Raw genomic sequence first — 23,269 nt, 5'->3', positions numbered from 1 at the left:
AGCTTCCAGGAAACCCTCCTTGGAAGCAGGAGCCTGAGAGGCTACAGGCTCTGCACAGCCAGGCCCGATCGATACCTGTTGGCGGCTTTTTTGTTGAAGGCTTCCATCTCCTGTTTGCGGCACAGCATCCCTTCCATCTGTTCCTGAGCAGAGAGTTCAGGGCCTCGTGTAGGCAAGGTGGATCCGTGGGCTGATTCAGATGATCTGCTCTGGGGCATTGGAGAAGGGGCAGGGCCCCGTGGTCGGGTCTGCCTCTCTCCCCGGGGCCCATTGGACTCATCCCCTGTGCCAGATCCCTGTGGGGGGAAAGCAATGTCATTGCTAATTTGTATGGTACCTTGCCTTGGAGTCAGGAAGTTCTATAGCCAAGAGCAGTTCTCCCAGCCCAAGCTTCTTTTGAGCTTAATACCCAGGATCCCTACCCACTTCTTTTGTCCCTTTATCCCCCAAGTACCAACATCCACCCCTCCAGAGAGACTCACAGGCCCTTCTGGGACACTGCTCTGTTCAAGTCTTTGCTGTTCGTACAGGGGCTGCAAAGATAAGAAGCTGTGAGGATGTGGGGACTGGGAGGATTGACAGGGATGTTCATGGACATGAGCTTACCTGGGAGGACTCTGTGTCTGTGCAGACCCCATTAACACTGGGTGCTTGTGTGGATGGTGGCAATTGTGACTGGGTTCTAGAATGACCAAATGTGACACAGAATAATTAATCTGTAGCTTGCTTAGGCTCGACCTCAGCCTCTTGGCCCAGGCATTCAGCTCTTACCCATCCCAGACAGTGTCAGGAGCTGTCTGGCCGTCTACCAAACTCCCTTCTGGCCGACTAGCCATGGGCTCTGGAGTAGAGGGCTGTTTCCTCCGTTCCTCCTCCTCTTTCTTTCTCTTCTGCTCCTTCTCCCGCTCTTCCAGCTGTCAAGAAATGCTGAGGTCAGCAAGAATCATGGTGAGGAGAAAAGCTGAAATGCCTCAGCTCTAGCCCAATGAAACAGGACAGATGAAGAAGAGAATCTAAAAGAAGGTAGGGTAAGAAGCAGGGCGATCTCAGTAGCACCAAGGCTAACTGACATCTGTGGTCATCTAACAGAAAAGCACTCTGGGCTCACATGCAGTGAAGCAGTAGGAAGAAAAGAAATGGCTTCTCTGAACAGTAACAAGAACAGGGCTGGGGCTGCTATAGGGTTGGGCACCTCTGAGGTCCAACAGTCCTCACCGCAGTGAGCTTCTCCAGCGCACTGAAACGCTCCTCCCAGGCCACTGCTGACTTCTGGAAGGCTTCATGCCGCTTGATGAGACTCTCTACTTCATCCACGGTGCAACCCAGCTCTGCACTTCGGACTATTGGCTCCTGGCTACACAGCCAGGCCTCTGCCATCCCTGCATCTCTCCCAAACACAAGCACCTCCAAAACTGCCATGATTTGGTAGGGGGGTCATAGAGAGATGGAAAATTAGAGTATGTAGAGTCAGGGGATTGTAGCAGTGGTAACCTCAAGTACAGGGTCAGAGACCATCATTGTCCCAGAGCACTGTCAGGAGGTACCAAGTATAGGATCCTGGAATTCCACACCCAGGGTTCCTGGTATCATGTACTGTGACAACCACAAATAGGCAATGCTCACAGGCCTTTCCCATCAGCTCCCTCCCTCTTGCTGACATTCCCACAGTGGCTTACCAAGCTGCAGCCAGTCCATCTTCTCCTGCCACTTGTCAGCTGTCTCCTGGCGCCGGGACTGTAGCTGAGACAGCTTCTCTGAGATCTGGGGTAGGGAAAGGAGGCATGACTTAAGACTCTCCAAGGTCTCTACAACAATGATTTCTAATGTCAAGAGAGGAAGATAGTTCTGGGGGGAGAAGTGTCTCTGGACAGCATTGAGAGGACAGTGAAAGAATTCCTGCTAAGAAAGAATGACAAGAAGCAGAAGACAGGAAAAAAAAATCAAAGCTCGGCGTGGTAGTACACACCTATAGCCCAGCACTTGGGAGGATTCAGCAAGAGCATTTTGTGGCCACCTGAATGACATGGTAACACCCTGTCTCCAAAACAAACAAACAAACAAACAAACAAACAAAAAAACAAAAAAACAAATCCACAAACAAAACCAACCAAACAAACAAAATGAACAGAAAGAGAAATTTCAGGAATAATCTGTGCTCAATGTGGCTGGCCAGGTTCTCTCTAGATCTCACCCACCTCCTCAGCAGCATAGTGGCTCCGGGCCAGCAGCTCCTGCCCCATGTCAATGCAGGAGGAGAACCGGTCTGCTCTGGCCTCTATCTCTGCTTTGATGCCTTGTTGGTTCTTGATGACTAAATCTGCAGAGGACACATCCCTAGGACAATATAAAGATGGTATTACCAGTCGCTCCAGCCACCAGTAGTATAATATAACCTGTGGAGGATACCAGGCACTGTGGGTCTCACCGGGGCCGCTCCTGGGCATCCATCTGCAAGTTAATCCCATCCATCCAAAGCATCAACTCCCGGACAGCCTTGAAGAATCGGAACTTATCCGTGGTGTCCAGTAACAATTGACGACGGGCAGCAGAACTTCCCTGGAGCTGGGCCCAGGCCTCAGCAACTGCCTGCATGTGACGGCCAATCTCCTCGGCCTTGTCTCCAGCATAGGCCTTCTGTAGCCTGTGACCATCGTCCTGAACCTGCTGGACCTATGGGAACCCAGGTCTGAGTCAGGCAGAGCTGGGAGACAGAGGAGTTGAAGCCTCCCTCATCCTTGTACTGCTTTCTACCTCCTATTTGTTCCACCAGCCAAAAGGTGGTAGGAAGAACCGAGGTTCTGAGCCTACCTACCACCTCTGTCCTACTGGGCTTCATCTGGGGCCAGCCCTACCCCAGGGGAGTTCTAAAATCAAGTTGAGCTATCCTATCCAGGTTAACTAGAAGGAGAGGTGCAGCCTGCAGAGTAGATTTAGGTTGGGGACTGACTGGTCATATGGGGTTGAAGGAATATCTGTGTTAATCTCGTAAATCTAGAATTCTGGCCTGAGTGGTATCAACACATGGGTTTGGGCACAGCATGAGGGATCTTGCGGCCATTAAGACCACCGGAAAAAGTCATGGGTCTTCATTACAAGTGTGAACTTAGCCAGCAATACCTCCAAGCCTGACTACTGGAACGTAAAGTTGTCCCTAATCCCCATACATACATTAAGGTCTGTGTACTCTGATGCATGTGTGTGCACACACCTTATAAAACAAGCCTGAATGTGGTAGCTGATGGAACCTTATCTCCAAATGCCCACCCCTCCATGGAGGCATCCTCCCAGCCTCTCAGAGATCTTTCTAGCACATGAAACCCCTCTCCAATTCCCCACCAAACAGTTTCCTCTCAGCCTTCCCTTCCCCACCTGTTCAGCTAGGGTCAGACCTGGGTACTGAGGGCTTGGATGTCATGCTCATAGGCACAGTGCCGGCGCTGCAGGGCCTCAGCAGCATTGAGGTCACGGCCAGTCCCATCTGGAAGCTGCTGCTGCTTGTGCTGTACCCGTGCCAGGGCTTGACGGGCCCCATGCAGGAAACGCTGCAGCTCGTAAGCAGCAGCCAGCACCTGACCTCTTGTGTCTAGCAGCTCCAGCAGGTCAGCCCAGGCCTCGTTGAGACTGTCTTTCCACTCAGCCACAGTGGCCCGTGCAGCATGGCCCCCAGAAATGAGCCCATTGGCCAGTGCATTGGCACTGTCTACACGTTCCTGGCCAATGGTGCTGGTGTCCCGGGAGAACTCTCGGAATTTGTCCCGGAGCATCTGATGAAGGAAGCATTTGTAGAGACAGGGATGAGACCTAGTTTGTGGGGTCCCTGTCTCATGAAGCAGTTATTTCTCTCCCCAAAACTGAGAACCCGCTGGTCAGTGAGCAGTTTTTAAAAATTTACACTTCTATGTTGCTTAATAGTGAGAACACATCCTGAGAAATATGTTACTGGGGAATTTCACCAGGGTGCATATGTGAACTAAGATGGCTAGGGTGACATAATATCACAGTTCTATACAGTGCCTGACATCCTAAAGGTACCTAGAGACACTTGGACCCTTTAGCCCTTAACAAGGACACGGTAACTATAGTCCAGATTTCTGTACCAGAGGGCCCAAACCTTCAACCACAGCAAAGAATCTGAAGCTCACCCTGTTTTGTTGAGGTCTGTTGAAAAAGTGTAGCAATTTCATTTTTATCCTCACCTATGGTCACCCTACACCCTTCTTTCTGCAAATTGTTCAGGTTATATAACTTGAAACTCAAAAGAACAGTGCCTTCTCTGTCTGGCTCTGTGTCCCCATCCTCAGCATTCTGCCTGGGCCAAGGCTTTGGTCTCCCTGTGGGCCCTGATCCTCCCTGGTGCAGATCTGTGTGGCACTCACAGTCACATGCTCATAGTCCTGGCCCAACTCATGGGAGGCTGCCACAACTTCACGCTCCTGTATCCACTGTTCCAGGTCATCCAGCTCTCTGCGGAGCTGGCACAGCCGGAGGTGCTCCTGCAGGCGCTCACGCCGCTCTCCTGCCAGCTCCTTCAGGCTGGCGTACAACTTGTCTACCTGGGCTTGGCGGATTGTTAGCCTCGTGCTGCAGGGGTAAAGAGAATGGCTTATTCCATGGAGCTTTGTCTCTTAGGTCCCTAACTGCCTGCCAAGTCCCTTGCTTCTCCTAACTTTCTAGTCTATTCTATATGCACATGGTTCAAAAGATGCCATAATTCCCAGAGTCAGCCCTCCTCTCCTCCAGAGTCTAGGCCCTTTGATACTCACACACTCACCTCTCTGGGTGGTCATGGTCAATCATATCTTGGCTGCTAGCTGCTAGCTGTTTGATGGTCTGGGCATAGTCGGCAAGGGCTTGTTCCAATACCTGATGCTTCTTCACTTCTGCCTGGGCACTCAGCTCATCCTGGGAGAGGGAAAGGGGGACATCAGACAGCAGGGGCCGAAGCAGGAAGAACTGGCCACAAACAGCTATTACTCTGGCTCTCACCTTGGCTTTCTCCTGGCCCATCATGTGTAACTCCTGCTCACCCATCCAAGCCTCAGCCTCTGCAGCATCACGATAGAATTGCTGGGCTCTAAGGGCGTCTTCCAGTCGCTTACCCCGAAGCTCTAGCTCATGGCTCAGGCGTTTCCACATTTCCTGGAGCTCAGCCAGCTCTGGACCTGCTGCTGCTGCTCCCAGAGCACGCTGCCTCTCTTTGAGGTCTGCAATCCGGGGCTCATGACCCTGGATCTCCTTCTGCAGAGTCTGTCCCAGCCACAGAAGATACACTGAAAGGCTTGTAAAAGGAACCCCCAGCCTATATCCCCTTAGACCTGCTCTACCTGGAGCCCCACCCTATATTATTTTCCTTCTTAAATCCTCTTGTGGACTTTTTCCAGGCTTAGGGATACAGTGTGATATCCCTTCAATCCTCATGCTTTCTTACCAACAGAGGCCCCCTCCTGAGCTAGGGAAAGTTAAATCGCTGGGTCTAGGGCTACATAACAACAAGATAATGCCACAGAAACCCTATCATAGGAGAAAACACAGGAGCTGGACATGGCAGCACACATATATCTGTAATCCCAGAAGCTACAAGCAGGTCTCTGTGAGTTCAAAGCCACACAAGGATACATAGCACGACCTTGTCTCAAAACCACTGCACCCATCCTCCATCTGTCATCATCACTCCCCAAAAAGGAGAAAACAAAGCTCTGAAGAGGCTGTTGGGAACTTTGTTTTCACCCCTGCCCTCTGCCTCACCTGGTTTTTCTTCATGAGAAGCTGAACGCTGGGCAGGTCCTTGCCATGTTCCATAGAGCTGGCCATGGGTAGCCGCTCAGTTACCCACAACTGGAGAGAAAGGAAAAGTTAATTGGGGTGCGAAGAGGAGCTGCTTATGGCTACAGTTGTGTATATAGGGAGTAGCCATCTCATTCTGGAGTAGAGGGCCCTGCAGAACATCCTTAGAGGAGAAACTCTCAACATGTAAGAGAAGAGGGAACGGAGCACTGTGGGCATCTCTCCAGTGTCCGAAAGGGACTAGAGAGCCACGTGACTGGGGGTAGCTTGCCATTCCATGCCCAGCCTGGTGACTTACGATCTCATCCTCCACATCCCGGTGGAATTGATGCTGCTCTCGGGAGGCTTGCAGGCGCCGGCAGCGTTCCTTCATGGGTTGGCACAGGGCCCTGAACTTCTCCTCCACAGCCCTCGAGGTCCTTTCTACCTCCCCTGCACTCTGATCTTCCTGGGCCAGGGCCTTTGCCTGGGCCTGGATGGCCTCCACCTCCTTTTCTCTCACAGCCATCTCTCGTTCTAGCATCTGCAAACAGAGGAGAAAAGAAATGTCAGTGCCACATATCTACCTTCAAACTCAGAAGATGCAGTCAGTAATGACTCTTGAGCCCACGGCCTAGATAGGTCAGTCCTAAATATATGTATATATATATAAACACACACAAAACATATATATGTTTTTTGAGACTGGGTTTCTCTGTAGCTTTGGAGCCTGTCCTGGAACTAGCTCTTGTAGACCAGGCTGGCTGCGAACTCAGAGGTCTGCCTGCCTCTGCCTCCCAAGTGCTGAGATAAAGGCGTGAGCCACCACCGCCCGGCAATATATAATAATATTATACACACACACATTCCAGGACTATGTGACGATTATGCATATTATGAATTCATTGTCTCTCAGTCCCAAATCCACTTCTGCCTTATTTTGAGATGCTAACTAGACCAGTGAGTGCATTTTCTATTTTTGCCAATTGTTACAGTGCCAGCCTTGTCAGAAGAGGGCGCAAGAGGCATACACATTGCACTGGAGACCACATGCTTTGCTTTTCCTTGGGCTTCAAAAACTGCCCACAGAAAAGGGATCTGGTAGCTCTTTTCCCTTCAGGGCCAGGGCTCTATTATTTGCTATTCCAGGATTCATTCAGGTCAGGAAATCAGCAAATACAGTTTACTTTGTAAATAAAGTGTATTGGAGCTCCATTCCTCTTATGTATTGCATCTACGGCTTTTTCTTTTAACATGGTAAAGAAAAAGTTGAATTGCTGAGATAGAAATCATATGACCTACAAAATGCAAAATATTTATCACGTGGCTCTGTTGACAATGTTTGCTTTTTGTTTTTGTTTTTTTTTTGTTGTTACATTTTATTTATTTGTGGGTGTATAGTTCAGTCTCTCTACTTCCACCGTGTAGGTTCTAGGGATGAACTCAAACAGTTACGCTTGGTGATGAGCATTTTTACCCACAGAGCTATTGCTGGCCCTACTGTCTCTTTACAGAGAAAAGGTCTTCCAACAATTGTGGCAGAATTCTTTTTAAGATGTGCTAAGCTTAGATGTGATTTGTTTCCCCTACAACTTATGCTGAAATCTGGTCCTCAAGACAAAGTGTTGAAAGACAGTAGAGGGCCTTTAAGAGGTGAGTATCATTAAAGGAATTTATGTAGTTCCCATGGGACTGGATTAGTTACAAGAGGTTGTAAAGTGAGGCGGCCTCCTGTGTTCCCTCTCTTTCACACATGCTAATTTCCATCCTGTTCTGTCACCTTACCACACAGTACAAGGCTCTCATCAGAACGGAGCAGATAGTCTTGGACCTCCAGAACTACAAACCAGAACCAACTTTAAAAATAAACAAATGGCCGGGTGGTGCTGGTGGTGCATGCTTTTAATCTCAGCACTGGGGAGGCAGAGGCAGGTGGATCTTTGTGAGTTCGAGGCCAGCTTGGTCTACCAGAGCTAGTTCCATGACAGACTCCAAAGCTACAGAGAAATTCTGTCTTGAAAAACAAAACAAATAAGCCAGAAATCTGTTCGAGATTCTAAAAGATATCATGTACCAGGCACCCTCTTCCATTCTCCTGCTGCTCACTCTCCCCAAAGGTCCCTTGCATACCTGTTGCTTCTTTAGTAGGATGTTGACACTGGTGAGGTCCTTGCCATAGTCATCTGAGTGCAGCTGGGCCTGCAGGCTCTCCAGCCAGCTCTCCAGAGCAGAACAGCTTTGGGCAAATAGCTCTGCCCGATTGGCATCAAAAAGGCTGCGGGCCTTGGCTTGGGTGGTGGTCTCCAGTTCATCCCAGCGCCTGTGCAGGTCTTCCAGCTTCTCTGACACTAGGACTTTGAGTTCTGGCTTTTCAAGAGTCAACTCCCGCCCTTCCTAGGTGACAGGACAAAGGAGGTGTAAGTGCCAAAGTTAGATACCACTGAATGTTGCAGATTGATCACAGGCTAGGGATCTGAACAGTAGAGAGCTGAAGTGTACCAAATAGTTCTAATTTCCCGTGTAAGGTGGTCTTATTAGTAGACCCTTCCCAGAGGTTTTTAAAGCCTTTAGACTCCTCTTCATTGTTGATCATACTCTACTCCTTTTTTAGGATCCAACTTGACTCTCATTTATTAAGCCATTGTGAGCCGGGCCTGGAATTTTGGCACTTGGGAGTCTGAGACAGGAAGGTTGCTATGAGTTTAATGCCAGCCTGGTCTACATGGCAAGATCCTGCCTAAAAAAATTCTCTTAAAAGCCACCTGCAATATTTTCTTACTTTGGGGTCCCTACTGCTCATAGCTTCTAGGGTTGCATTGCACACAGACTGCTGTCATTTCATGTTTCTTACAGCAAGCGAATCTCACATGGTCTCCCTATTTTTAGCCTTTCAGCTTGAAGCCTTGTTTCTCTGGAAGTACAGGAAGCATGTGTGGTGAGCTAGAAATGGCCTCAACCAATGGCAGCCAGGGAGGGGATGAATCAGCAACCTCATGCTGTAGGTGGGGTAACACTGCTTCAGGTTCTGTGTTGTCTCCAGGGTGTCCCAAAACCTGCTGGCAAGCCTGGCATGATGGTATTCTTCTCCTCTGCCTCCTTTGTGGTACTGGGGATAGAACCTGGGTTGAGCCCACATATGCCAAGCACATGTTCTACTCCTGAGCTGCATCTCTACCCCAACATATCCTGTCTAGACGACTCTTCTGTCACGGCATCACCTCTCCTGAAGTCGGGCTGCTCCAAAATTCAGGTTTTAGGGTCTGCTTCTGAGACCATAAAGTCAGATGCTTTCAGGCCCTTTATAGGGCTGTCGGGATGAAGAGGGGCCATGGCCAGCTTGGCTTGTGTGGCTTCCCAGCCTTTAGCACACTCTTTGCATAGTGATCCAGGCTTTTCCTGACCTTGCCCAGGACCCTTTTTCTACCTTCCAGGGGCTTTGTATGCATTCTATGCTCCTGACAGGCTGACTTCCTCCTCACACTTCTGGTTTCCTGCTTATCATCCACTTTGCCTAGAACCTAATATTTCTGCTTGCTTACGATTCTCCTTTCCTTCCACAGGTGGCCCTGATGTATTCCCTCATCTCTAACCTGCTTAGTGTCAGCCTTTATGGACTCTACCTTTTGGCAGACTGCATTCTGCTCTGGGTCTTTTCACTTAGTTTTGCAATTCTGGGCATTGAACAAAAGAACTTGTACATACTAGTAGTCAAAGCTCCAGCTCCAGCCCTTTCTTACTTTTCATTTTGAGAGAGAGTCTCACTAAGTTGTCCAGGACAGCCTTGAACTTGGGATCTTCCCATCTCAGCTTCCCAAGTAGCTAGAACTAGTATTACAGGCCTGTGCCACCAGACAGTCTTCTGCTCTGCATCTGATTTAGCTGTCTACATATACCTCACATCCAAGTGTGTTTCCTTGAAGTCTGAACCAGTGTTAGCATCACCTCCTTTCTCTCTCAGTACTTTGCATATAGTGTTAAGTATATATCTGCGGAGCAAATGCAAATACAGAAAACTGCTTTCCGCTCCCCAGTTGTATACGCTTGAGAAAGGGAAAATGTCTTTTCATGTGCCACACACCACCTAGCAACACCTAGTTTGTATTACCACCTCTAGGAGTATTTGCTGAGAAGTAAATATTCACTTGTCCTCAGTGACTGAGGCACAGCTGTGTGGGAGACAAAGTCCTAAGAACAAGATTCGGAAACAAGGGTTGTCAGACCAAGGCAGATGGACAAAATCTGCCCCCTGCCTGTTTTCATAAAGTTTATTGGAGGACAGCCATGCTCATTAGTTTCTATGACTGCTTTTGTACTGTGACAGCAGAGACGAGGAGCTGCAACACAAGCTATATGGCCTAGAAAGCCTGAAGTATTTCCTGTCAGCCCTTTATAGATCTTTTCAGATGTCACAACAGAAGAGGCTGTGGTGCTGCAGGTCTAGAAACAGTTATGACATTGAACCCAAGCCACAATTCGGCTCTGTAATATACTGTATTTTCTTGAACTTCATCCCCAAGCCCTAACTTTACACTTTGGTAATGTGTGCATCTGGAAAAAACATGTTCTGGGGTTAGGCCCCTTCAGCCTATACTGTGTCCAGGATCTGCCCAGAAGCAGCTCTAAAGGATCATCATCTTGTGCCTCTGGCCACATTAGTTACCTTGTCCACTTTGTCCAGCCAGTCCTTGTTGGCTGCCAGTTCAGCCATGAATGCCTGGTGCTTTTGCCACTTGGTGTGCAGGTTGCGGGCCTCATCATAGGAAACATCCTGAGCTGTCAGCATCTTCTCATCAATCCAGAGTTTCAGCTAGTGCAAGTATAAAGTAGGCATGAAGGAGATTTTTTAGAAGGGAGGAGTGCTGTGGCAGATGAGCCAGGAGAGGCAAAAGATTCCAGAGGAAGCCATAAAGGGTGTGTGTATGTGTGTGAAAGGGATGGATAGCTAGGAGATGCTACAGGGATGCCAGGGAACTGGGAGCCTCACCTCCTGACAGTCTTGTAAGAAGTGCTGCTGCTCTCGGTTGTCCCGAAGGCGGCCCAAAAGCTGCTGTACTGCCTCCTGGTTCTTTCTGTGCCTGCAATGACAGCCCAGAATGAAACCAGGACCCTTAACTCACCTAGAAGGTCCAGTCTGTGAATAATGACCTCTAGGGGTCCCAAAAGATACCCAAGGAATCTGATTTCTAGGTCTGCCATGCTAGTAGGCTCCAATTTGGTTCAATGTGGCAAGACCCTCATGGATCCTGATCCAGCCTGTCCAACCACCCTGACCTTCCTTTATTTGGTCTTCTGCCTCCAGCTCCCTGCCCTCTGTCAGTTCATAGATGTACTGAGTGCTCCGTGTCTTAAGCTTTAGGTCATCCTTTCCCACTATCTTCTGTCAAGTTCCTCATTTGTCCCACCATCCTCATCACACCTCTTCTCGATGGAGTCTGCCTTCTCTTGGATCTTCTCAGCATGGATGTTGCCTTTGGACACCAGCTGGCGCCCAGCCTCCAGTAGTCCACGGATGCGCTCTCCATTGGCGTCCATGGTGCTTATGAAGTCTTCCAGCTTTTTAATGGCCACGTCTGCAGCCTGGAGTGTCCCTGGCATCTCCGTGTGAGACAAAACATATTCCTGTGTGGGAGAGACAGTCATAGCATGCAGATTCTCCCTCTGAGAAGACTTGCCCAGAGGTACACAGAAACCAGCCTGGTGAGAAACAGGTGTCCAGATGGCTCTGTAGACAGGGCAGGGGCCACTGATGTGGGGATCTTACAACACTGCAAGGCAACTGGGCTGGAGGACTTTCACCATTCCAAATCCTGTTCCACCTTATTGGTATCTATTGATTTATTTAATAGTTACAGGACTAGCCAGCTTTTTCATTTTTTCAAAAGTCAGTGTGGTTATATTTACATTTAAATTTTGTTAGAATTATTATATTCTAATAACAAAGCATTTTTCAACCTGTGTGTTGTGACCTTTTGTGGGTCACACATCAGATATCTTGCATATAAGCTATTTACATTATGATTCATAACAGTAACAAAATTACAGCTATGAAGTAGCAATGAAATGATTTTATGGTTGGGGTCACCACAACACAAGGAATTGTATCAAAGGGTTCCAGCATTAGGAAGGTTAAAAATAACTGTAATAACATATAAAATATGTTATTAACATATTTCTAGGGGCTGGAGAGATGGCTCAGTGGTTAAGAGCACAGAGTGCTCTTCCAGAGAGAGGTCCTGAGTTCAATTCTCAGCAACCACATGGTGGTTCACAACCACTTGTAATGAAATCTTGTGCCCTCTTCTGGCTTGTAGGGACACATGAAGACAGAACATTGTATACATAATTGGTATGAGAGAATGGTCTATATTCTGTCAATTATATTTTAAATAAACGCTGATTGGCCAGTAGCCAGGCAGGAAGTATAGACAGGACAACCAGACAGGAAGTAGAGGCGGGTCAATGAGAACAGAAGAATTCTGGGAAGAAGGAAACCCATTCCTCTGCAGTCTTGTCCAGACACAGAAGAAGCAAGATGTGACTACACCGCTGAAAAAGGTACTGAGCCATGTGGCTAACACAGATAAGAATGGGTTAATGTAAGTTATAAGAATTAATGAGAAGCCTGAGCTAATGGGCCAATCAGTTTGTGATTAATGTAGACCTCTGTGTGATTTCTTTGGTACTTAACGACTGCGGGAACTGGGAAGGACAGAAATCCTGACAACACATAATAAATAAATAATTTAAAAAAACCAAACATTTTACCAGGTGGTGGTGGCACATGCCTTTAATCCCAGCACTTGGGAGGCAGAGGCAGGCGGATCTCTGTGAGTTTGAGACCAGTTTGGTCTATAAGAGCTAGTTCTAGGACAGGCTCCAAAACTACAGAGAAACCCTGTCTTGAAAAAAATAAAAAAAAAAAAAACAAACAAAACTTATTTCTAATATGTTCTTCCTGCTTATATTGCTTGCTCAACTACTCCACCCAATAGTACTGCCTACCCTTTCCCCTAATCCCTATTTTCCTCATCTTTCTAGTTGGGAGTAAATTCCCTGGGCTCTTACCTGGCTGCTAAGCACGCCCTCAGCCTGGCGAGCATCTCTCAAAAATCCCTGGAAGCCATGGGCCTGAGCCAAGCGGCCTTGCCGACTCTCCCACATGCGGCCCAATTCCTCCCAGCCTGTTCCAAGAGCTTCCAGCCTCTGTCTGAGGAAGAGGCATTGGGGATCAGCCTGGTCTCTGGTCACCTCCTCTCCCAAGGTCCTGAGGCGGCTGTACTCGCTCTGGGCTCGCTCCACCTCTCCCCGCAGGGCTGCATGCTGGGCTAAGAGGGCTTCTGCCTCAGGCAGGGTGGCTGGCCCTTCTTCAGAGGCTACAGCAGTCTGTGTGCGGCCTAGCCAGGCCTGGAAGTCATCCAAGCTGCGCAGGAAGTCCTGCAGCCTTCGTGCCTCACCCAGGGACTCTTCTCGGCGCCGCATGGTGGCCCGAAGATCCTCCCAGCCAGCTTGCACCTCTCCAAGCCGGGTGTTGATGGCAGGGGCTTGGGCTGGGTGGCCAGCAGCCAAGGCATTTGCCTCTTGGGTCAGCTCACCCACCCGGGCAGAGATGGCTTCCAGATCTCTCTCAGTGCCTGCCAGTTTCCGCTGCAGGGCCAGCACACCAGCCAGATCATTGCCCAGGCCCTGGGTGGACTCGATGACCTTGGTCTTCTCTCTCATCCATGCCTGGGTCTCTGTGCACTCTAGGTGGTAATTCTGGATGCTCAGGGCTGATGTCAGAGCTGCCTTCTTGCCATCTGCCAGGGACCGAAACTGTTGCCACCTGTGAGTAGGGGAAAGGTCTACATGTGGAATGGGCTTAGCTTCCTTGCCCTGGCCAGGTACCTGGAAACCTCTTCCTACTGCTCTTTGCATACAACTCCTGCTTCTACTCTCATAAGGGTTACTCATCCCTGCTCTTTGCTTCCTTTTCTGATAGCTCCCAGCCTCTCTGGACTGCCCTGGCCTCTTCTATTCCTTTTATGACTTCTCTTCTCTCAACATATTCTAGCCAAGTTTCTCTCCTCCTTTTCAGCCACTCTTCTAGGCCCTACCAGTCTTCCTTCAACTGCTATCTGCATTACCTAGTAAGTAAATCTGTTTTTTTTTTCTCTTCAGATTAATCTTTGGTGCTGCCTCCCCACCTCAAGCCCACCTGTGGTTGAGCTGCTGCTGGGTGCCGATGATGCGGTCCTTGCCTGGCGGATTGGCCTTCAGCAACTGCTCAGCAATGTCATTTACAGCAGTAACCCGTGCAGCCAGGGCATTCATTTCAGGCTCCAAGGTCTCAAACCTGAGGCAAGGGAAGAGTAGGTCCCGCATGGTGTGAGGCAGAAAGGCCACCAGGTAGCTGCCCTCAAATGCCCACAGAAACACTGTCCCTTAAATATTGTGGAATAATCTTTTTGTATACTGTGAAAATGTGCTGAACAGTCAACAGCTAGGAAGGATTTCCAAGCACAGAAGACCCTGGGAAGAAGAAGGGCTAAGATGCCAGGGGACAGGGAGGAAGCAGCATGGGGAGTAAAGAGTAAAGGTAACTGAGCCACATAAAAGAATGTAGATTAGGGCTGGAGAGATGGCTCAAAGGTTAAGAGCATTGCCTGATATTCCGAAGGTCCTGAGTTCAATTCCCAGCAACCACATGGTAGCTCACAACCATCTGTAATGAGGTCTGGTGCCCTCTTCTGGCCTGCAGGCATATACATAGACAGAATATTGTATACATAATACATAAATAAATAAATATTAAAAAAAAGAATGTAGATTAAAGATATGGGTTAATTTAAGTTATAAAAACTAGTTATGAGCAAGCCTCAGCTAAGGCTGAGCTTTTGTAATGAACAATAAGTCTCCATGTCATGATTTGGGAGCTGGCTGATGGGACAGAGACTCACTACACTTAACCATGAGGCTTCTGTTCCAGCATTACTGTGCCTCTTAGCCTAGAGAGCCCCCAACTCCCTCAAAACCAGGAGAAAAACTATCTACTGTAGGGTACTCAAAGACATACTAAAGGTCTAAAGTCAGGAATACATGTACAGCAAGTCAAATTCAATTGTGGCACGGGGGGGTCCCTACCTTCATCAGAACCTCAGTGTTCCTATTACGGCTCTTATTCTGTAACCACCTACCCATGCCCCATCCTGCTACTATGAGCTAAAAAGACAACCAAAAACAAATGTCCAAGCATCAAGATGTGAACGACAATGTCTTGGGGGCGAGGAACATCTGACATTTCTGTAAAGGGCCAGGTGAGTAAATACTTAATAATTTTGGCTCTGTGAGTCACAGTCTGAGCCACAGTCCCAACTCAACTAGGAGGGGTGAACACAGCCACAAAGATCATAAATGAGAGGGCATGGCTGTGCTCCAATAAAACTTTATTTACAAAACAAAATAAAACCCAACTCAGGCCACAGGCTGGATTTAGCCCAAGGGTTATAGTTTGTCAAACCCACACTGTAATAGGAGATCTTAAAAACTTCAAAAATTTTTTTACTTATATTTCAAAACCTGCCAGGAAATTTAATTATAGATTGACAGTGAGTAATATCTAAGAGTTACTTTTATGTGATAGTGGTATTGAAGTTCAATAAAGATGTCCTTTCAGATGGTCATGGTAGCATACACCTTTAATCCCAGGTATGAGGAGGTAGAGGAAGATGAAGCTCTGTGATTCAAGGGAAGCCTGGCTTACCTTGAAAGTTTCAGGACAGCATGGGCTACATAATGAGAATCTTTCTCAAAATAAATAAATAAGTGAATATAAAAAGAGAGAGAAAAAACAATGCCTTTTCTAAATAACTGTAAGGTTTACTGTTCTTTGGATACAACTCAGGTTTTTTTATTTGGGGTGTGTGTGTGTGTGTGTGTGTGTGTGTGTGTGTGTGTGTGTGTGTGTGTATACCAGTAGAAGCAAGACAAGATAGTGTCAGGCCCCTGGAACTGGATTCACAGGCAACTGTGAGACACCTGATATGTGTTTTGGGAAGCAAACTCAGTAAAAGCATTGCTCTTAATCACTGAGCCATCCCTCCAGACCAGCTATTTTGTTTTTTTTTTATATTTATTTATTCATTATGTATATAATATTCTGTCTGTGTGTATGACTGCAGGCCAGAAGAGGGCACCAGACCCCATTACAGATGGTTGTGAGCCACCATGTGGTTGCTGGGAATTGAACTCAGGACCTTTGGAAGAGCAGGCAATGCTCTTAACCACTGAGCCATCTCTCCAGTCCCGCTATTTTGTTTTTTAAACTTGTTTTAAGTCAGGATCTTACTATGTAGCCCAGGCTGCCCCTGGAACTTCCTATACAGTGCCCACCAGTCTCAGACTTACAGAGACTGCCATGACCTCCTGGATGTTGGCATCATAGGCATACTCCATATCTAGCTTCCAAAGGTGCTATTTTAAGTCCACACATAATTTAAAAGTATTATTATTATATATAAGGATACCTCCTCATCTTTCCTAAAGGGGCTGTCTTGAAGAATCATACCAGAGACTTGCTTTTTAAAAGGGAAATCAATAAAAAAGAGCAACATTATTGACAATAATGGAATCTGGACACACGGGGTCTAGTTGTGACATGCTTTGAGTATGCTCAACGTTTTCATTAAAACTCTAAAAGGCTGGGTGTGGTGGCACATGTTTGTAATCACGGCCCTCGGGAAGCTAAGACAGGAGGGGGCTGCTACATGTTCACCAAGCCTAAGCTCTAGAACAAGGCCTGGTCTCCGTGTACTAAAATCAGAAGAGGAGATCCTGAGGGCTCACTGAGTAAGAGCAATGGTTGCTCTTGTGGAAGACACAGGTTTGGTTCCCAGTACCCACATGCCACCATCAGTAACTCCAGTTTCAGAGGATACACTGAGAGAAGCAACGTCATAAAAGGAAGAGGTCAGAGCAGTCCACAGACACTAGGAACTACCAGAGAAGGAAGCAAAAAGCAGGGACGAGTAACTCTAGTTTCAGCTTCTCTTCTGACTTCTGCAGGCACCCGGCACACAGGTGGTGCACAGACATAACATACATCTTTAAAAATACACATACTAAAACTAAAAGAGAAACAACAATAGAACCCTATAAAAAGATGGTAGTTGGGGCTGAAGAGATGGCTCAGTGGTTAAGAGCATCGTCTGCTCTTCCACAGGTTCTGAGTTCGATTCCCAGCAACCACATGGTGGCTCACAACCATCTGTAATGGGGTCTGGTGCCCTCTTCCAGTCTGCAGGCATACACACAGATGAAATATTGTATACATAATAAATAAATATTTAAAAAAAAGATGGTAGTTATGACTCAATACAGTTAAGGCTCAGAGGGATGTTGCTGGCAGTTTATAATGGCGCTTGCATCCCTGTATCAGACCCTCAGCTCACAGGTGATGCATCTCAAAGAAAACGCAGTCCTTACCTCTGCTGTACCACCTCCAGATCCTCCAGGCGCTCAGGTAGGGCCAGCCCGTTGAGCCACTGCTCCTTCTCCTCTACCCAGAGCCCACAGGCCCCAGCCTCGCTGAGCATGGTATAGAGTGCCAGGGCTGCCTCCAGGGCTCGTGCACGCTCACCAGCCCGGGCCTGCAGCTCCTCATAATGCTGCTCCAGAGTGGGCACTCTGCCCTGAACTTCAGGTGTATGGCTCAGTGCAGGTGGCAGGGCTGTAGCCTGCTCCCTCAAGGCATCCAGTGTGGGCCGGTGGGCTCGGATCTCCTCCTCGAGGGCCCGATGCTGCCTGGCGAGGGCCTGTGTGGAGAACTCATCATGCCCTACCTCAGGGCTGGACACCAGACGTAGTGCATCCACCAACCAGGCCTCCATATCATTTGCATCTGCTTGGAACTGGTAGAGGCTGGCAGCCTGTGCTAGCCGCTGGGCTCGCTCCTCGGCCAGGGCCTCCAGCCGCTCCCATTGGGCCTGGAGCTCGGCTGCACGGGTTGAGGCTTGGTTGGCTCCAGGGTGGCCCTCAGCCACCAACTGTTGGCCTTGTTCCAGGGTAAGCTTCAGGGGCCCCAGACGACCACTCATCTCACCCCGTAGGGCTGTGTGCTTGTTGAGCAGACGGAGGACACCGGTCAGGTCCCGGCCTGTTTCAGCTGAGGCCAGGAGGTGCTGCTGCTCCCGCACCCAGGCCTCAGCCTCACCCACTTCCCAGAGGAACCTCCAGAGACGACGTGACTCTTCCAGACGGGCCCTTCGAGTTGCTGCCAACTCACACAGGGCCTCATAGCTCTGCTCCAGAGTGGCCACCCTCTCTGACACCAGCTGTGGGTCACATGGTCTATACTCTGAAAAGAAAAAAGCAAGCCAGAGGTCCAGAGCGTCAGTTGCACCCCCTCCCCCTTGTCATGGTCACTCTGGTAGGTCTCCCTTCTGGGTCTAGCTATCACCATTACCTGCCCATCAGTGACCCTGCCCCCAAATGTTCCCGAGTGACAAGCTTGTTCCTTGTTTCCCAGTCCTTTCATTTCCAACTCACCCTCCCCCCAGTTTTCACCTTTCCCTGGATCACAGAAGCGCAGGGCAGAGGCGCTGACTGCTCGCACCCTCTCAGCCTGCACTGCGATGTCTGCTTCCACCAGCTCGTGCAGCTGCAGTAAGTCTTCCACTCCAGCCAGGTGCTTGCCCAGGTCCTGAGACTGCAGCCGGCCCTGCCACACACACATGGCATGCCAGTGTCCATCTGAGAACGGCCTAGCAGCCTACCAGCCTGCCAAGCTCACTGCAGTGCATCTTCCTTCCGATCTCTTTGGATGGCTCCACGTTACACCCAGGTGAGCATACACACACACACACACACACACACACACACACACACACACACACACACGCACGCGCCCCAGTTCTGTTCTTGTAGTTGGTTCTTTATCCTCAATTGCACTCCCATGGAAGAGTTCTGCTCTGGAATTTTTATTCTGAGTCATCTCAGCTCCAGAATCATAGATGCCCACTACTGTCACTGTTCCGTTCCAGCCCCCTTCAGTGTCTTCTCCCAGACCCACCCTCAAGCACACCTCTCGCCTAGGAGATGGCAGCCTGTTTCTCTGCTCCCACTCTTGCTGCCCACAGACCTTCTGCACGCCCAAGTCCAAAGGAACTTTTTTTAAAGTATGAGGTGAAATCACACCTCTTCCTTTCTTTGAAATCCTTTAAACACTTTATTCTGTTTGAGTAAAATCCAAATTCCTTGACAAGCCTGCAAGGCTCTAAGGGAGTCACCAGAGCTCCTCTTTCATCTACTCTCGCAGTCCCCATGGGCCCCGCTTGCACAGCCCAGGGTGGTAGCCTCGTTATTCCTTCTGCCCAGAAGCTGCTCTCATCAGAGTGCTCTGGGCTGCCTCCTTGCCTCAGTTCAAATGACCTTCTCTCAGAAGGGCCAATTCTTGCCCTCAGAAGGGCCAATTCTTGCCCAATCACCTGCTCCAGTGGCCCCAGGCCTTAGAACCACCTGCTATGGTGTCTATGGTTTTTTTTTTTTTTTTTTTTTTTTTTTTTTGGTTTTTCGAGACGGGGTTTCTCTGTGGCCTTGGAGCTTGTCCTGGAACTAGCTCTGTAGACCAGGCTGGTCTCGAACTCACAGAGATCCACCTGCCTCTGCCTCCCGAGTGCTGGGATTAAAGGCGTGCGCCACCATCGCCCGGCATGTCTATGGTTTTTATCAGCTTCTTTTTCCCTAGGCTGGGAGCCCCACAGGGACAAACTGTCAGCTTTGCTCCTCACAACTAGGAGGGGCTGGCTCTGAATTAGCACATGTTAGGAAGAGATGGGCTGAGTGGGGTAGACAGCCACACCTCAGGCCTCCTGCCCAGGTGAGTCATGCCACAAGTGGCTATTACCTTCATCTCTGCCATCCAGTCCATGAGGTAGAGCAGGTCCTGAAACACTTTCTGCAGCTCCAGGTTTAGAAGGAGTCGCTCACGGCGGGCAGCCACCATCTGCCGTAAGAAGTCCCAGAGCCGGGCCACATTTTGCTGCCGTGCTGCGATGCGCTTAATGTCATGGTAGTGCTCAGCAGCCAGCTCTGCAGCCACAGCGTCCACTGCCTGCACCCGGCCACTGTAGGCCACGATGTCTGTCTCAATGGCTTCATGCTTCCGTACCGCAGCCTCCACTGCCGCCAGCTCCAGCCCAAAGTTGTCCTGTGGCAGAGGCAGGGAGGGCAAGGTTGGGAACCCAGGGGCAGTCCCCTCTGTCTGTCCCCTCTGTACCACCTCATTCTGCCTCACTGTCTCTTCTCCCAGGCAAGCCTTGGACCCCCAGATCCTGAGTTTCCTGCATGACAGATACCGTGTTTTATCGTCTTCCCGCCCTGGAGGAACCTTACCAGTACGGTCTTTCTCACCTCTCTCCCCACCAGCCTGGATGTGCCCATAACATGAGTCTTACCTGGGACACGAGGCGCTGGTTCTCACTGAGCCAGGTTTCCCGCATGGCAGCCTTGCGGTCGAAGCGAGCAGCCAGTTGCTCCAGCTTCTCCTGGCGGATCAGCTCTGTGCGCAGGGCCAGCTCTCGCTCGTGTTCAGCTTTCTCTAGCCGCTCCCAGGCCTGTGAGGTAGAGACTGGATTGTTACAATGGGACCAGGGTAGAGGTCAGCCGGGCCGGGGCTCAGGTGAGTACCACAGAAGCTTGGTCTAGTGGATTCATGGAATGGGATCAGTGAGGCACTGTGCCTGAAAATATGAGAAAAAGGGAGAGGTGCCAGGTACACTGTGAACCCACATAATAACTGTTTGCATCTGGATGAGATATGAGGTCATCTATGGAAAATACCAGATTTGTCTGCAGTGGTGGGACTCTGGGGGTGAACCTTAGTTTACCCGAATTAGTCTTATAATTCTCTTTGTGAAAAACATAAAGCGGTAGAGATAGTGAAATGGGGACATGCTGAACAAAACAAAAGACTTGAGGTCTGATTTATTTACTGGCTCTGATGGAGAGTGAGTGGGCAAAGAGCCCACAATCATAAGAGGACACCAGAGTCATGTCTGAGGGTGTGGGAAGTGGCTATCAGGGATTGGTGGAGGTCAAGAAGGCCCTGAGTCACAAAAGGCCTTTTTTTTTTGGAAGGTGCCTAGGTCAGAGACGACCAAGGATGGCTATGTGGGGATGTCAAGGGGGAACATGGACCTTGTTGATGTCAGAGATGAGCCGGCCTTCACGTGGTGTGTAGACCTTCTGATTGTTGGCCCGCAGCTTGCTCTGGACGGTGAAGAGCAGCACCTCCAGGTTCCCTTTCTCTGTGAATCTGAAGCAGAGACCAAGTCAAGATCAGAGGTAAAGACCACAAGGGACTCAAAGCCTTTACTTTACACCACAGAACACTCATGCTGCTTTTCTTCTCACAAGAGTAATACTTTTTGTATGTGTGAAAGCCAAAAATCCCTAGCAAGTAAGCCAAAAGAATGGACTTTGGTTTTCTTCTTCCTTTTTTTTTTTGGGGGGGGGGACTCAGTATGTTGACTGGGCTAGCCTTGAACTCACAGACCTGCTTGTCTCTGCCTCTGGCAGCTGGGATTAAAAGTGTTCACCACCACACCTGATGCTCCTCTTTCTTTCCTTTCCTTCCTTCCTTCCTTCTCCTCCTTCTTCTTCTTCTTCTTTTTTTTTTTTTTTTTTTTTGATACTGGGTCTTGCTGTGTAGCTAGCCTTGAACTCATAATCCTGCCTCAGCCTTAAGAGACCTGGGGTTACAGGTGTGTATGCTTGGCCCAAGAACATCATTTATTTATTTTTCTATTTATTTATTTACTGACTATAGCACTGGGGGTGGGATCCAGGCCTTCATACATGCTAAGCAAAGCCTCTACCACTTAAGTACATCTTCATCTCTTTAAGAAAACTTTCTGCCAACCAGTGGTAGTGCACGCCTTTAATCTCAGCACTTGGAAGGCAGCTGGATCTCTGTGAGTTCCAGGCCAGCTTGGTCTAAAGAGCAAGCTCTAGGACAGTCAGGGCTAGAGAAACCCTGTCTCAAAAATGAAAAAAAGAAAAAGAAAACTCTGTTTCATCACGGGTCTCACCAAGTTACCCAGGCTAGCTTTGAACTTGAGCTTCTGATCACCCACCCTGTCACAGCTTCCTGAACAGCCTGGATTATACACCTGCAACTCCAGGCCCAGCAGAAACCAAAATCTCCACAAAAAGGTTGCTACCCATGAAGTGCTGGTTTCTTCCTTAAACACTGAGGAACCAGTATAACCAGAGCTCAGTGATGAACAACTCAACAGCTGTGACCAAGACCTTGGCTCTGGACGCTTCTCAGCACTTGGCACACGGTACCTTCTCAGCGCTGTCTACATCCCCCTCATCCTTGTTTTCCAGATAAGAACACTCAACAAGCTATATAAGTTGTCCAATACAGTTGCTGAGTGGCAGAGCCAGGATTTGAACCAGGTACTTTAAACTTGGGTGCTTACCACTTTGTTTGCTGTGGCTTATGAAGACCCTTGTAGCCCAGTTCTTCAACTATGGCAATCTTTTCATGTCAAAATTAATTTGGGGGGATACTATTTTCAGCGGTTGCTTCATGAATTATTATTATTTTACAAAGGTCATGTTGAGGAGTGTCCTTGAGCTTACATCTTTGTTGGAATGCCGAGAAAAGGATTTTCCAGGCAAAGGGCACCTGAAACCATTCCCTCGCTGTACAGAAGAGTTGTTTCCTAGATGAGTATTAGGTTTGGAGCTAACATATTAACTCCAAAAGAGCCTGATGATTATGATTCCCCTTCCTCCCTCCCTCCCTTGTCTGCTCTTACACTGAGACTACAGTGTGACCCCAACCAGTATTTTTTTCTTTTCTCAGGCAGGTCTTACTTCATGCCCAGGCTGGAACTCAATATGGCTGGTCTTAGAACTCACAACAGTCTTCCTGCCTCAGACTCCCAAGTGCTGGGATTTGCAGGTGTGAGCCACCACAGCTGGCTGGCAACCAGTCATTTTATCTGATGGACTGCACTGACTTGACATGCCATGGCAATCATTCTTCCATGGCATGCATTTTAAAAATGGCTAGTCATTAGAAAATGTGTTTTGGAACAGCTCTGCTGTTTGGATGCTTCCAGCACTTTGAGCTGAGGGAAATGAGCCTTGGCTGCATTTCTGTACTGCTAAATGTCCCTCCCAAAAGACCGCCCTCATTTAGGCTTTCTCTCAAGAGAGCACAGCTCTGGGCAGGCATGCTCTGGCAGGGTGGGGCCCAGAGGACACGTACTTAGGTGGCTTCTCCACAGTGCGATAGGAGTTGAAAGACTGCAGCTGGTTCTGGACTCCACTCAGGGAGTTGGCCAGCTGCCGGTCATTGAGGGTCACAATAGTTTGTTCAATCCACTGCAGCAGTTCAGAGGCCAGGGACTCATATTTCTCCACCAGGTGTTCTGCCTCCATGGCATGGTCCAGGACCTGTGGGACAGGAGACAGGTAAGTGCATGTCTCGCCCAGTGCTATGGCTCTACTCTGCCCC

General features: G+C 48.9%; 1 protein-coding gene across 2 annotated transcripts in view; it reads right to left on the bottom strand.

The window, feature by feature from the left end:
- Sptbn2 (spectrin beta, non-erythrocytic 2) overlaps positions 1-23,269 on the bottom strand; it is a 42,977-nt gene that overhangs the window by 3,084 nt on the left and 16,624 nt on the right. For both annotated transcript variants that reach the window (XM_005351680.3, XM_005351681.3), the window contains exons 9-34: positions 23,021-23,208; positions 20,935-21,052; positions 20,193-20,351; positions 19,643-19,945; positions 18,304-18,457; positions 17,224-18,094; positions 13,958-14,095; positions 12,829-13,585; positions 11,180-11,382; positions 10,748-10,838; positions 10,424-10,570; positions 7,894-8,157; positions 6,083-6,307; positions 5,746-5,835; positions 4,987-5,247; positions 4,772-4,902; positions 4,377-4,581; positions 3,390-3,764; positions 2,426-2,670; positions 2,196-2,334; positions 1,677-1,761; positions 1,216-1,412; positions 772-914; positions 607-682; positions 483-533; positions 76-296 (exon numbers count right to left, since the gene is read on the bottom strand). In XM_005351680.3, coding sequence (XP_005351737.1) covers positions 76-296; positions 483-533; positions 607-682; positions 772-914; positions 1,216-1,412; positions 1,677-1,761; positions 2,196-2,334; positions 2,426-2,670; positions 3,390-3,764; positions 4,377-4,581; positions 4,772-4,902; positions 4,987-5,247; positions 5,746-5,835; positions 6,083-6,307; positions 7,894-8,157; positions 10,424-10,570; positions 10,748-10,838; positions 11,180-11,382; positions 12,829-13,585; positions 13,958-14,095; positions 17,224-18,094; positions 18,304-18,457; positions 19,643-19,945; positions 20,193-20,351; positions 20,935-21,052; positions 23,021-23,208 — 5,837 coding nt within the window. The remainder of the gene's footprint in view (positions 1-75; positions 297-482; positions 534-606; positions 683-771; positions 915-1,215; positions 1,413-1,676; positions 1,762-2,195; positions 2,335-2,425; positions 2,671-3,389; positions 3,765-4,376; positions 4,582-4,771; positions 4,903-4,986; positions 5,248-5,745; positions 5,836-6,082; positions 6,308-7,893; positions 8,158-10,423; positions 10,571-10,747; positions 10,839-11,179; positions 11,383-12,828; positions 13,586-13,957; positions 14,096-17,223; positions 18,095-18,303; positions 18,458-19,642; positions 19,946-20,192; positions 20,352-20,934; positions 21,053-23,020; positions 23,209-23,269) is intronic.

This window comes from Microtus ochrogaster, chromosome 8 (genome assembly GCF_000317375.1).
Source record: "Microtus ochrogaster isolate Prairie Vole_2 chromosome 8, MicOch1.0, whole genome shotgun sequence".
Taxonomy (NCBI): Eukaryota; Metazoa; Chordata; class Mammalia; order Rodentia; family Cricetidae; genus Microtus; species Microtus ochrogaster.
The sequence above is the reverse complement of the archived record's forward strand: the minus strand, read 5'-3'. Positions and strand labels throughout refer to the sequence as shown.